We start from the raw sequence: 15237 nt of genomic DNA, 5'->3' as shown, positions 1-15237 counted from the left end.
GGATTCTGTGAAACAAGGAGAAACGTGCCCCAGTTTCCCCATCATTAACACCCAGAGCTTCTGTCAGCCCTACACCATCACATGAATACCAAGGATGAGCAAGGGGGAAGACCAGCATCGTGGAGGTACTATGGAAACAGACTCCTCTGTGCAGCTGCTGGCAAGTGGAGACCTGACCTCTCTGTAGCACCACTGCTATGGCTGGGCCAGGCAGACCTTGTAACCTTGCTCACCCTAAACAAGTGCTACAGAAAGCAGGCTGCGCACAGATGCTGACGACTCTACAGCAGAGCAGTCAGTCAAGCTTTGATGGAGCAAGATGCACAACTTGAGTCTAGTTTTTAACATTTGGGGTGAGCGGAAAAAGGGTTGTTAGGCTTCCTTTTTTTTTTCCCTTTTTTTTTTAAGTAGCAACTTTTCTGTCAAGAATTTTTAATATATTTATTTGAAAACAAGGTTTTGTGAAAGAGTACACTAAATAGCATATATCTGTTCTTCAGCCATAAAACACGGACTATCAGCTTTAGCTCAGCACAGATTGGGGCTGCATGCACTGAACAGCAGATCTCGATAGGAAGGTCTTCATGTCTGTCTTTCTGATATCAAGCATAGTGTCTTCTTTAGAGGACACGACCCTGGAGGAGAGAGAGAGAGAAACCAGAAAATTAAATGTATTTAACTAAGGCTTCTTGTGGTTGGCTCCACACACTCACCCGAGCCTGTCACTGATGCAACATTTATAGTTTTTAGCAAGGAGTTTGTTTTCCTGCCCTTCCACCAATTCAAGTGGATAATCTTTGCTCGTGGGAGCCCTCAGACATGCCAGCCCATATTTGGAAAGAAAGCCTCTCAGTGAGAAACTTGTACCTCAGTTCAGGCACTTTAACCAAGGAACCTGAGAACTCATTGCCTGGAGCAGATTTATCAGTATTGTTATGTTGGGCTCAGAGAGCACCATGGAGCCCATGACTGGAGTGTCTTCAAATTCTGCTAAGAACTGCTGGGAAGACAAGACAACCCCAGAAAGCAGAGCAGTAGTTCTCTTTTGACCAATCCTGAGGTCAAGTAGATGACAGCTTTGTTACATAAACTACTTGCTCCTCTAGGGCCATCTTTCAGGACCTGACTAGTCCCAGCTCAGCTGTTGCCTGTGACCCCATGAGCTGCTCTAATTCTGCCCAGCCAGACTCCACTCAAGAGTAGCCAAGCCTGCCAGATTAGAGACCATATCCAGTACAACTGGGTCAGGCCTGACCCAGAAGAGTGGACTTGTGGACTTCTCTTTCATTGCTGCCAAACTCTTGGAATTGGGACAGAGAGTGTTTCTGAATCTGACACAGAAGCCGTCAAAGAGCTTCAGTTGATCCAAAGAGGCTTTTCCTTCCTTGGGATTAATAAAGGTGACTCTGCACACTACACTGTACCTCACGTCTTAATCATCAATGTACTCAAAGGGCTCTGGTGGTTCAGGTTCCTGCTCCTCTTCCTCGATCTTCGGACCATGAGCTGCCACAGGTTCAACCAGCTCCTCCATATCCTCACTGGTGTCCTTCAGAATTATGATACCTCCAATGGAAAGCTGCAAGACAAGTGCAATGAGCATTTAGAGCTGCTTGTTTCTGCCTCATGGTGGAGTGTTTGTGGCCACAGAGTCTATCCTAGGCCATATGAGATGCCTCAGCAGGAATGCGTTTCAGAGAGCAAAGCATCTGACACTCACCTGGATCTCTGCCTGATAAGGAGATGGAACAGAGAGAGTCTATCCAGGCTACCTTCCACCATCTAGGTCTGGGTTTGATAGAAAGTGGTACCTGGATTCACACCTTTACCCCAGTCCCAGTCTGGGGCTTTCCACATGAAAACTAATTGAACTGCAATTGCTTTAAAAGGCTCCTCTTTTCAGGTTAACAAAGCTTAGTGAAGCCTCTCTGTGTGGCTGCCTCCCAGGAGGCTCTGTGAAACAGAGACTAATCTGATCACCAGCTTCCACCAAACGAGGAATCCTATTAGCAGAACCTCGCAAAACCAAAGGGGAATTAATTACAAAGATCACAACCAAACACCTTGGCAGGCTGAAGCAAATCCATGTGCCTCCAGGACTGGAATACAAGGTGCGAAAAGGCAGTGCTGTGTCATGCCTGGCTGGGATCAGGGCTTTGGCCACACAGGCCATAAACAGCATTTCAAAGAGGCCTTTTACTCTGGCATTCCCCAAAGCAGAGCAAAGGTCCAGAACAGCTCCATTCCAAGAGCCTCCTTGGTTACACACCCTAATCCCAGCAAAAACTGCACTGTTCTGTTCTCTTCAAAACCTGTTTATGGGACTTTAAGGCAGGAAACTGCACTCCCCCACTGAGGACTCTGCTTCTTTTGAAACTGAAGCAAACAACTGTGTACGTCCACATTTCAGTGAGTGGGCACTTACTGGAACACACAGCAGATCCTTCCAATCCAAACAGCAATTGGGTCACCTCCACATTTTAAAGGGTAAAGACTAAAAAACCCCTCCACAGCTCTCCTAAAGGAGACATTTCGGAAGGGGATGGTGCACAGAGAATTCCAATGTGCTGACGGAATTCCAGGAAATCAATTTATTAAAAATATCACTGTTTTCCTGGGAAAAAATATTACTTCTTCTGAACAAAATTTCCCCATGGATAATCCTGCAAAAGGGCTAAGTCAAGGGTGGGTGTTATTTCTTGAACAAAAATAAAGGCAGAATAATTTGACTGAGGAGATTTGGAGTTCATGAGCAAGCTTATCAGCTTTGCAATGTATCTGAGCATCTCACAGAAAAGTTAGTTACCCCTTGGGCTCAGTGCTAAAAGACCTTTTTCATTTTCCATCTGAAAATCACATGCTCTCTCTTCTCTATGTTAACATGAGCTGAAGGCACTTCTCTAAGGCCAGATTGAACTGAATAGGAAATCTGTTCAATGAAAACAACCCTCCATTTAGGTATAAATCACACTGCAGGATAATAAAGCTCCAGCACAAGTCCTAATATATTTCACTGCTTTGACAATGAACCTGTACAACTTCTCAATATAATTGTAAAGATCATGGCTCAGTCTTTATGTTCCCAGCAATGTCATTAATACACAGAGTTTCCATGTTGACTGGTTTCCACGTTGCAGCATTTGACAAGATGAAAGAAAAATAAAGCAGCACTAGCATGGTGAAAAGGTTTGCAGCAGCTCTGACTGTCCCCCAACTAGAACTGCACGTGATCATTTGGAGAGAGGGACATTAAAAAGCAAATGACAACAGCAAAGCTGCAAATCTCTGCAACACATTCCAGTGCTAACCAGCTGTGAGTGGTGTTCTTCTGTACACAGAGAACCTCTGGGTCCTTATGCACAAGCACAGCACTAGGAATGCTCTGTCAAGCACACGGATTGGGAAGGTGACACTTACTGGTTTGAAAGGCTGATACCTGCAGCTCTCTGTCATAGTGAGAACTTTGAGCTGAGCAGGCATGACTCTGGCTGGGTTGTCCAAAAGCTGGAAGTTGGGTTCAGGCTCTTTTTTCTTTTCTTTTTCATCCTTCTTTTCAGTCTCATCCTGGGGAAGGGGAGGAGAACATCAGCATGATTTTGGCAGTAACCTCTAACCCTTTCATAGCTCAGGAGGGTAAGGAACAACCAGGCAGCTATTCCAGAGCATGGTGAGAAACCATTCGTCTGCTGAGGAACATAGTAACACTTATTATACGCTGGCACAGGCAATGCCAGAGTGGGTCTAAGTGCTCTCAATAAGGCAATGCTTCACTCCCAACTGCAGACAAAAGCAAGTTCAGCGAGAGGTTGGCAGAGGAACTGTCTACCACTGCCTTCCTTTTCTCAGACTTTTTCTATAAACTCACTCATCACTTTCTGTCACAACTGAAGAGTCCTTCATATCATTGCTGAGCACATAAAAATTGCCAAAGCTACCCTTATATTTTCCCAGCTATAGAGCTGTCACTCACATTTCATAGCAGCTCACCCAAAATGACTTGACCTCAGCGACTCCCTAGGGAACTGCAGTGCAGCCCTCCTTTACCAATGACTCAGCAGTTAGAGGCAAAAGCTCAGAAGGAAAAAACAGCATCCTTTACATACTTAAGAACATGGGTCATGTTTTCCCTCTTGCTCAGGAACACGTGAGTTGCAAACAAAAAAGACCACAGAAAAGATGGGAACGACCAATAGGGAATGATCAGGAACACCACTGAATGCATGGCACGCCCTGTAACAGCAGACAGGACTTTCTTGGGCACAGTGGCTGCTTGTTGCTGTGCAGATCCTCTGGAAGCTATGGATTACTAGTCATATAACAGGTATAAGAGAAAAACAGGAAAGCAATGATACCTCTAAAACATTAGGACAATGGCAAAACATTCAAACACAGCAGGTGGCAGCAAGCTCCCTTTTCACTATCCTTATTTTTCCGCTTGATTCAGCCAAGAAAACTTTTCACACATCTGGACACGTACACAGACACAACATGTGAATCCCTTCTAATATATTACTTCCTCTCAACACCTGCACTTAACTGTAGGTTGTAGAAATTTTAGAAGAAACATGCATTTGTTCAGCATGTTTTACTTAGTACATAGAATTCTAAGAATAATTCAAAGAAAAGATAACGTTTGGTGACAAGGAAACTTGATAAAGGAGCAAAAACCCACAGATTCTACCTTGCACGCATGAGATGATTAATTTTCTGGGCCAACTGGATAGAGTTTGGTGCCTACAACATGGCCACATTTACGTAGGTCTAGGAAGGTTATTTTACACATACACCTTTGTTCTTATGCCACATGAGTAGGTTTTCTTAAGCTAAAGAGGCCAAAAATTCTATGACCATGCTGCTTTTCTCACACAAATGTTAAAGTGGAATCAGAAAGATTTGTACTGAGCTTGTCAGCTTTAGTAAAGGTTTCCCACAGCATTCACCATGAAAATATGCCTGCTCATAGCTTGGCCAGGTGCACTGTTCACTGGGTAGAAAACTGGCTGCATGGCTGGGCCCAGAGAGTGCTGGGGAATGGAGCTACATCCAGTTGTCAGCTGGTCACAGTGGTGTTCCCCAGGGCTCAGTACTGGGGCCAGTCCTGTTTAATATCTTTATCAATTATCTGGGTGAGGGGATCAAGTGCATCCCCAACAAGTTTGCAGGCGACACCAAGTTAGGTGGGCGTGTTCATGTGCTGGAGGGTAGGAAGGCTCTGCAGAAGGATCCGGACAAGAGGAAATGGCCTCAAGTTGTGCCAGGGGAGGGTTGGATTGGATATTAGAAAAAACTTCTTCACCAAAAAGGTTGTCAAGCACTTGAACAGGCTGCCTGGTGGAGTGGTGGAGTCACCGTCCCTGGGGGTATTTAAAAGATGCAGATGTGGCACTTGGGGACATGGTTTAGTGGTGAGCTTGGCATTGCTGGGGTAACAGTTAGACTCGATGATCTTAGAGGTCTTTCCAACCTAAACAATTCTGTGAGTCTATAATGCATTTTCAGCTTACAGTTGTTCCTGGAATATTTGCAGCTGTTACCAGAACACAAAAGAAAGGGTCTTTTGTCAGTACAGCAAGAATTTTAGCTGCCATATGTTTTCCAAACTACAGCAACCACCACACACTCATTTGTCCATTATTCAGCTTGCTCCAGGATGACATATTACTCACAAATGAGAACGACAAGTTCCAGTGTCAGGTCTATGAGCTGAAAGAAATCATCAGAGGACTAAAGGAATCACCATAACTACTGAGCAACATATGGATCCTGTACTCAAACCTCAGCTGGTTCTGAGCTGCGTGTGGATAAATGTTTGGCATTTTGATAGATGGGCAAAGTACATAAGAGACTGCTGCCAAAAAGGTGAACATTTCAGAATAAGAGGTTAAGCATGTAGAAACCAGAAACCTTAAATTCTTCAGTGTTCTCAACTGAATTAGACACCACCAAGCAACTGTTGCAACACTGACCTCTTTTTAAAAGGTCAGAGCTACCAAGGGCATGAAATTACTAAGACTATTCTACATTAATAAGAAAAGTACACAGATAAGAGAGAAAATTCCCCTGGGTCTAGAAACAGTAGGCAACGAAATAATATTCATAAGGTTCATGCCGTTAAAGGTACATAAATTTGTCAAAACAAGCTTCTGCCTTTAAGGAAGTCAGTTACTTAATACTGAGGAAGATTTATTTCTCAGAAATAATGGATTCACAAACAATAGCACCTCTTGCTTTTAACAGTGCACACACACACACACACACACACAGAGTAAAGGTGCTGACCAGTGTCTGCAGAACACTGCAATGTGTGTCAGTGCTTTGCTCAGAACTAGCACAGGTGATGGAGTGCCAGCGATGATGAGGGTGTCAGCTTTCATGACACACCTTCCACGTTTATGGGGGGAGGAAGAAGACATTTAAGTTTCAATGTTTCCACCCACCACTTCCATCTTTTCCTCTTCCTTCTTCTCTTTCTCCTTCTCCTTTTCCTTCTTCTTGGCTTTTGCAGTGATGGACAGCACAGCAGTGGAAACCTGGATATGGCAACAGAGGAGGCATTCAGTGTGACCACAGCACTGTACACTGAGCTTCAGCTCCCCAGGCTGGGGAACAAATGGCAGTAACTTTCTGAGAGGGACAAGGAGCAACAGTGTTTGTCATGTTGCTAGTGAGGCTAAAGGTGGGCTCTTGGCACATGTTACCTTTTGACCAGGGAAGAGCCAAAAGAGAAAGGCAAGAAAGCAGCTGTGAGCAGTGAGCTTTGCCTTTCAACAGAGTTAATTTCTGGGTTCTTTGGTGGCTTGGAAATCTGTCCTGCCCAGCATTCAATTCTGTTAAAATGTTTTACAGTTTTCACACCATGTCATTCATCAGCATGATGTGCCTGAGGTCTCCACTGCTGCCACTGCTCTCTAAGGGCTGCTCTGCCTGCTGCCGTGGTTTGCTCAACAGCTTTTACCATCCTGCACCAGCAGACAAATTGCTTCCACTATTGTCCCGCTTGTCATCCCACAGGTCCATCTCTTCCTAGATATTCTCAGTTCCACACTTAGCCTTTCTGCAGTCCATGGACCTGACAGCTATTATTTTAGCACATGGGCCCATTACCCCTTTGATATGGGACTATTTGAAAAGTGTCCCATCCAATATTCTCAACAGCTGTACTGCAGCAGCACTTTGAAGCCCAAGTCACAAACAAGGGCCCTGCTGTGCCAGATGCTGCACAACACTGACACACATACAAGTCAGTAGGGCATGGAAAGCAGTTTTTTTAATCAATGCTTCTGGCTTGACCACTTCAGAAAAGGGAGGTTCCAGCAATTCAGTAGCACAGCATTTGTATGCCACAATCAGCAACAGTCCCAGGGCACAGCAGGAAAAATTACCTAGAATTCTCTTTCAGAGACTACAGCGCCTGCCAATTTTTCCTTTGCTCTTTAGATTCCTTGTTAGTACCACCAAAGTCAATGTTTATACTAGGAGGGAGAAGGGGTTAGTCTTTGCAACACAGAAAGCCAGCCCAAATACCTTTTCTTTCTCCTTTTCCTTTGGTACCTCAAGAGGTGGGGGGTAGGCAAATGTGGACGGCTTACAGTTGGACTTGTACTGGACTTTTGGCATCTAAGACAAAGAGTTTAAAAACATGTTAGAAGCGAGGAAGACAGGGAAAAAAATCCACAGCAGAATAATTACTTTAGCTTCATTTTCCTTCCAGCAGAGACAAACACAGATTCTCTAAAGAATACAAGCTTCCCCTTTTCCCCCTCCGGAAGCTGAGAAACTGTTATCAGTGGCAACAGTTCAACTAGAACAATGTTATTTAATTATTCTATAATTTGACTCTGGCAAGCTCTCCTAGCCCTCTCCATACCCTCCATGCTATTCACACCATGCTTTGTTTTCATTGTTTCAAAGGTTTTGTGGTTTTGATGTTGTTGCTGGGTCTGTGTGTATTAACACAAAATTGGTTTAAGATTTAAGTGAAGATCTGCTCTGTCAATGCACGCAAGGGCAAATCAAGCACTGCCTGACATTCCCCTCCTGCCAAAGCACACTTAAAGGTGAGCTACCAGTGTCACATATTCTCTTACTCTTGGCTACTGAAGCAAGGGCAGAAAGCATCTTTTGACAGCCAATCCAAATTCTTAAACTGATTTAATTTTTGCAGTATCTCAACTCTCGTCTCTCATGACATATCGTGGAGCAACAATAGAACCAGCACTGCTCTGAGGAAGCAAGGTGGGTGTGGTGCAGCCCATAACATACAGCCAGCTCGTAGCTAGCTTTGGTATGCCAGCCAAATTATACAGTACAACCTGACCGACAGCTGGTTTGGCTCCCTGGCAACTAAGGGATGAGGAGAGGGAGTCAAAATGGCAGTACAGCCAAGCAGGCAAAAAGGTGCTGAGTCAATCACCACTGGGAAGGCACAGAGACAAGCAGCAATGCAACCCCTGTACAGTTTTCAGGGCAGAGGGAAAAAAAAATTAATGCAAACCTCTGTCTTCAAACAGAGTGAGAATTCTGTGCTGTGTGTACATGGACTTGATGCTCAGTCCGAGACAGGTGAAGAAAAGCAATTTAGAGCCCTAAGGCTTTGGTCCAGGGGATGCAATCCAGCCAGCTGGCTGAGGCCAAGAGGGACTCTGGGAGCAGCCAGCCCTATGCATGCTCTGTGCATCCCAGAATAAGGCTGCAGCAATGATGGGAGGGGTCTGCACACCCCTGCAGTGCCACATAGAGAAGCTTTTTGTGGAAGTTATGACCTCAGTTCTCCAGCACAGGAGACCCAGCATGGTACACAGCTTACAGGGGCCATACCACAGCTGATCAGCTGGAAGAATAGATGCATAAGTAAAGCTCAGTACTGACTGCTCGGTTTAATGTTTACTCCCCAAGGAATCCAAACAATCCTCTTTTCCCACTGCTAGCTTTCCTAGGGGAGAACATCACATCATTTATTTGGGAGGCCAGGGGGGCAACACACTTTTTTAAAAAATAACCCTGACCTTCAGGAGTGATAATGGGGCGGTCTCTCCCCACATGTACTCAATAAAGTTCCTTTCTTTTTAAGCTATTTTGAAGTAAAGTGTTCCAAGTCTGTTTTCCACATTTTTCTTGTCCCTATTTCCACCACCAGCTCTGCGATTTAAGCCCGCTTTTCAGATTTCTTCCATTTAGAACCTTTTCTGGCAAAAATAGCTGGAAACAGGCAAAGAAAACCAATAAATCCATGCACAAGCCTTGCAGACCACTCAGGCCTTCCAAGCAGCTATCACTGCTTGTTACGTACCTTAAGATCCTTGTTAAGGCCAATGACACATGTTGGGGTGAAAGCCAGTGACAAGAAGTGCGACAGGGGAAACCAGAACCAAAACTGGGTGAAGACCAAAACCCCCACCACAGAAGGCATGTGAGTATGTCCTGTCCTCGACTGCAGTGAAATAGTTACGTTATGGCCCCCTGTAAGGAATCATAAATGGAGGAAGTTAATGAATGCACTCCTGGGTACTCCACAGAGACACCTGAGCAATGCATCTCAAACAGCTGCTGTGAAGGGGCTGCACAGCACAATCCAGGCCACAACGCTGCCAGTTTTCTCCCCTGGAACACACCTCCCTCCCTTACTGCGAGCTCAGCTTACTCAGTGAAACAGATGTGCAGTGTAAGGACCAAACTGTACCAAACAGTACCCAAATACCATCCGTGAATAGAGCCCTTCCACGCTCATTTTGCCAGGATACAGGTTAAACAGAAGTACAACACAGAAGGCAAAGAGAGGGGGAGAAAAAGGCAAACTTTTGCCATATGCAGTTCTAAAACACAGCATACAGATGATCCCCAAGGCAATGCTCACAAGGAGGACACTGCATATAAAGCAGTGCACAAAGAAACTTTTCTTTCTGTGGCTGCCTCTTTGAACTATCAGTTATTCAGAAGAAATATGCCTAGGTTTTTATCCTACACCATCTCAGTAGAAAAAAATGTAAACAGCAGCAACTTCAGAAGTTGCTTCTAGAGGTTATCAATCTAAGCTGCACAGAGACAAGCTCCTGCAGTCTTTGCAGCAAAATTACATCTCTGCCAGACAACCAAGTCTTAGATTTGTACTTGCAAAGCAGAGACCAAAACAACTCCATATGTTGATGTAGTGCAGAAACATCCAGCCAGAAACCAAATTGAAAGATTGGGCTTGCAGACAGAGTGAGAAAGTGTTAATCTGATCTTCTGTCCTCTGATGAACACAGTGAATTGAGTTGAAGAGGGCACCAGGCAAGTCCATTACCGCTGACAAGACCAGGTGCAGGGAGGTTAACTTCGTTAAAATACAAACACCCACTCATCGCAAACTCAGGGCACTTTGTAGCTGAAAATCCCAAACTGGAGTAGCATTCTCCTGTCTCGCACAAACAGCCACCTCAGTAGGGCCAGGCAGCAATGGAACTGCCTGAGTTTTAAAGTAAAACAAAATTTTTTTTTTGCTGCCAAAATTAATGAAAGCCCTGACTGAAGCAGTAATTTCATCTTGAGTATCTGTCAGTGTTAGTCCCAGGAGAAGCACTGGAAGCTGGAGGATTTTGATGCTCTACTGTAGGATGCTCTGCATACATCCTATCTCCTTGCTCAGCAATAGATCTCCTGCTGTTTGACACAAGAACTTCCCACTGCCTCTTTGGAGAAAGACAATTACATGGTCTTTTACTACTGCTAGGTCTGCTCTGCTTCTTATTATTTTCTGTGACACCAATATCTTACCCTTTCACCTGAATTTGCCACAGAACCATGGAAGGACTGCCTGAGGTCTTGTGTTACCCTTAAACATGTCAAGCACTGCGCACTCAAATTTCTGGTCTTCTCCCCCATCTTCACATTGAACTTTTCTTTACTGCATCACTGTTTACAGGCCAGGCCCTGAACATCTGCAGATATTCTGGATCAAGCAGCCCAGTGAACATTGCACAAGGAGCTTAACTGGACTTTATCAAACTTTTGCACTTTAATCTTCAGAATTCTAACCTTTATCCAATCTCTGGAATTTCCTGAATGAGTAACAGATTTCATAATCAAAAGATGCTGTCATGCTACCTCTTTCTGCTGTCTTACACCCACAAACAGCCTACCCTCGCTCCCGGAGTTTTGCAGGGAGCAGGAAAGGTGGGGAGACATAATGCTGCACAACTGTGATTTATCTTCATGATTAAACAGCAGCCCTGATAGCCTGGAAGGGAACACGTTCCAGACATTCAGCTGAATGAAAGCTGTGACATGATGTCTGGAAAAAAATTTTCAAAAAACACAAAAGAAAAAAATTCAGGGGTCCCAGGGTAGTACTGTAAGGTCCATCTCCCAGAATTCACACTGCCACTGTGGCAAGGTTTGCTGGAATTCAAGGGGCTGTTCTGAAGGCTATGAGGGTTTGCTGGCCCAAGCTGAATGTCAGTTAACCAGAGGGGGAGTGCAGCAAACAGATACTGATGATTTATATACTTTGGTGAACTCACTCTTTATATAGTCATGGTGGCACTTGCTCATACTAGAACAGTGTAGCCCAGGACAACACACCAGCAAAACAGTCATTAAATAAAGATGCTTTGTAGACTTTGGAAACTAATTTCCAACCCTGGCCTAGGCAGCATCCCATTTTCAAACAGCATCATACTGTTTCTTTCTCTATCAGCAAAGCCTTATAATCCACTTCATCTACGTAATGAGTGAAGACAACCTGGACTGGGAACAGCAGCACTGGAATGTCAAAATCTCACAGGACAAACCATCAAAACCCCAGCAGAGCTGATTTCAGCATGTGCCAGTGACCTGATTCACATGGGCACTGAAACACTAAGTAGCTCTAATATAATGGACAAAAACATGAGCACAGGATAATGTGTTTTTTCCTAATTACCACAAGAGTTAGTCCCAACTTTACATGGAGAGTTCATGAACAGGGACAGGCAGGAGAAAGGCGGGAAACAGTAACACCGAATTCAAGACATGGAAGAGCAGACTGCATGTTTATTTTTTGTACTAAAGTCTTTAACATCCAAAATAGAAAACATGTGAGATGCTTCTTTGAAGAGATGGCAATGAAGAGATAAGCAACTCTTTCCTCTGTAATTTGAATGACGCTTTCTTTTTCATCACTAATTAAAAATATCTCCAAACTGTGGGGAATCCATTACATTCACCACCAGGCTGTCAACAGCTTTTTTGTCTTCAGCCTGTACTGCCCAATGCTGCTTTCTGTCCTCAAACCACTGTATTGACCACCCAAACCTTCCCTAAATATCAACAAAAGGATAGGACTGGTTTTTTCCACATGGGACTGCTGCTCCTTCATTCTTCTCACTGATTGAGAAATGTGGCATTAAGAACCAAGGATGCCAAGAGTCCAGAGGGTAAAATAGTTTTCAAACAAGTAAAATGCTGACATCTGATTAGATCAGTACATCCCCTTTATAGTTCACACTCCAGAATATAAAGCATAATAATTTTGCAAAGAACAGAAAGCCTGGAACAAGAGAACATGTTTGTACCATGAAGGGGAGCATTATAAAAGTTCAGACGGTTTTGGGGAAAAAAAACCCCAAACCCTAAGTTAAATTTAAAGCGTCTATTTTTTCTTATTTTATTAAAGTAAAAATGCAGCTGCTGTGGGCTATCAATTAGACAATTGCCAAATTCTTCATTTCCACTTCAGTGTTTCCAAGGTACCCTGCTCCTTCCATTAAACCACTAGTCTAATGGCTGCCTCATTGCCAGAGCAAAAATCCCACCTCCAGTGCATCATTTCCCAGTTATGCACTGGAAATCTTGCACTTCTAATCAAAGCCCGTTGTTGGAAGAGAATTACACTTTTCTCCTCCCCTCACAAAAAAAGAACCAACAAAAACCCTAAACTCAATTGCCCCAACTATGGCAGATAACACAAAGAACCTTTTCTTCCTGGCAGTGATAATTAAATTCTATAACTCATTGTTCCAGATAAGCACTTGCAGTTCTATGGGAAAGATAAAAAGAATTTGTTCTTTCAGGAGGCTCTAATGAAAGTGGCAATAGGTTAAGAAAGGGAGTTTACAGCCTTCCCCCAGCCACTCAGCAAGAAATAAAGAGGGTAAAGTTGGCATAAATTCACATGTAGTTTATTAGAATTGGATGTTTCTGGTTTCCAAGTCATTATACAATACCTGAATTACATAGGAAGCAAATCAGGTTTTAGTTGCATTTTTATGATTTTATGAATTCTTAGAGGTCAGAACTCAAAGCAGGTCTGTACTGCTGAGAGAAAAATCTCAGAGCCAGCTGGGCTCTGGCTTCCCAGCAACAGAGTGTGGGAATGACCAAAATTATTCTAACAGTGTTATGCCAAGAATGTTGCTCAGTCTGAGTTCCAGGAGGCAAAAAAGATCAAGAAGGTGGTTCCTATTACTTTCCTCCCTGAGCAGCCCTAGTCACCTGTGATGACTAGGTCTGACCGCCACATGCCCACCAGGAACACTTTTTATACATGTTTCCATGTAGACAGGTGCAGGCAGCCCTAAGTCTTTCTCCCTCCACCACTCAGCCTGGAGATGCAGCAATTTCATACACACACCACAGGGTGCTGTGCCCAAGCCACCCCAGAGACAAATTCTAAGATTCCCTTGGTTATGTGACTTCAGTACTAACCCTGACCTCAGAGTACAGGAAAGACCAGCTTGTTTCTGCCTATCACAGGGGATAAGGAGGCAAGAGAAGGCCACAGCACAAGGGACCAGGTGGGAGAAACTGCATTTGGAAACTTGGAAAGGGGTGCCGTTGACAGACACAGCACTGTACAAGTCTTAACTCCATCAGAAGGAAAAATTCAAAAAATTGCCTGTCCTTGTTTCTTACAGAAACCTTCCTTAATTGGCCCTGCAACTCAGCTCTTGTGAAATGCTGATGCCTTTAGAGAATCCTATTCCTGACTCACCATTTAGTCACTAACATAATGTTTTCTTAGCTAGAAAATGATGTTTCCTTCACTAGAAAATTATGTTTCCTTCGCTAGAAAAAGGCAGTAGGATGCTGTGAAATAACTGAGTCTTCTGACGTAACACCGACGCAGTTAACTGTGCTTCCTTTGTACACCTCTTTAGCATTCGTGAAAGTAGCAAAACTTAGTTATTAAAAACATATACATAAAAAACTTGTATATATATTTTAAACTGGTTATGTAAAATTTAACAGAAAAAGAAAAACATGAGGGCTGGATACCACATGATTTCCAAATTTCTGGAGTAGGTGCTTAATTAGAAAAATAAAGAAGCAATCTATCATGCTATAATAAATTAACATACAGGGTGACAAAACAGACTTGAGACAAAAAACATTGTATTTTTCCAGACTTCTGGACATGAATTCTGCCCCAATGACTGGGCTGAGTCTCTCCTGAGAGAAAATACAAAACAGAGTTTATTTCTTTAGTTAGCTAAAATAACTTGAAATTTGAGATTTCTTGCTACTATTACAGGACAGGCATAACCCCAACACCTCATCTCCCAAATGAAATTTGCTATTACAGTGATTGCAGCTAAACAAGTTTAAGAAATGTTGACAGCTTTAAATGTTTGGGGAATTACCTGCATCCAAAATGCCTTGTGCCAGGATTGCTCCAAACTTTGCCATAACATCATCATGCTTATCATTGATCACTTTGGAATAGAGCTGTCTGAACTGGCTGACCTGGATAAAAATGATGAAAAGGAAAAAAAAGAGAGATTATAAAACTGACTGCACAAGTCAAATATTCCATCTTTAATGGAAGCATCCTGCATTTCTGCATCCTACGATGACATTTACGTTTTCAATAGCTTTAGTCACTGGAATTACCAGTCATTCCACTAATAATTAATGACAGAGATTTTCCCCAGAAATCCTGGATTTCTGCATCCTACGATGACATTTATGTTTTCAACAGCTTTAGTCACTGGTATTACAAGTCATCCCACTAATAATTAATAACAGAGATTTTCGCCACTTGAAGATACCCATATAGTGATTTTAAAATAGTCAGAATGGACATTCATTTCAAACCACAATCTGCAGGCCTTACAGGAACACCCTGAGAATCCCTGAAGTGACATTGGAATAAAAAGACCAACCGATGAGCTTGTAGCAAGAACTACTGTATGTTCTTAGGTGAGTGACACTGCACTTTAATAAATTTCCTCCAATTCCTACTGCTGAAAACCTCAAACTTATTAAATTTTTCCTTTACAA

General features: G+C 43.3%; 1 protein-coding gene across 1 annotated transcript in view; it reads right to left on the bottom strand.

Moving 5' to 3' along the window:
* Nucleotides 1–415: 415 nt before the first annotated feature.
* The window catches only part of PSMD1 (proteasome 26S subunit, non-ATPase 1), a 71822-nt gene continuing 57000 nt past the window's right edge, over nucleotides 416–15237 (bottom strand). The window contains exons 19-25 of the mRNA XM_027685746.1: nucleotides 14598–14700; nucleotides 9290–9459; nucleotides 7525–7617; nucleotides 6438–6530; nucleotides 3418–3564; nucleotides 1425–1579; nucleotides 416–635 (exon numbers count right to left, since the gene is read on the bottom strand). Coding sequence (XP_027541547.1) covers nucleotides 1433–1579; nucleotides 3418–3564; nucleotides 6438–6530; nucleotides 7525–7617; nucleotides 9290–9459; nucleotides 14598–14700 — 753 coding nt within the window. The 3' untranslated portion in view covers nucleotides 416–635; nucleotides 1425–1432. The remainder of the gene's footprint in view (nucleotides 636–1424; nucleotides 1580–3417; nucleotides 3565–6437; nucleotides 6531–7524; nucleotides 7618–9289; nucleotides 9460–14597; nucleotides 14701–15237) is intronic.

Source organism: Neopelma chrysocephalum, unplaced genomic scaffold (genome assembly GCF_003984885.1).
Source record: "Neopelma chrysocephalum unplaced genomic scaffold, ASM398488v2 Primary Assembly neopelma1_69, whole genome shotgun sequence".
Classification (NCBI taxonomy): domain Eukaryota; kingdom Metazoa; phylum Chordata; class Aves; order Passeriformes; family Pipridae; genus Neopelma; species Neopelma chrysocephalum.
Note: the sequence above shows the minus strand (reverse complement) of the source record. Positions and strands in the feature narration are given on the sequence as shown.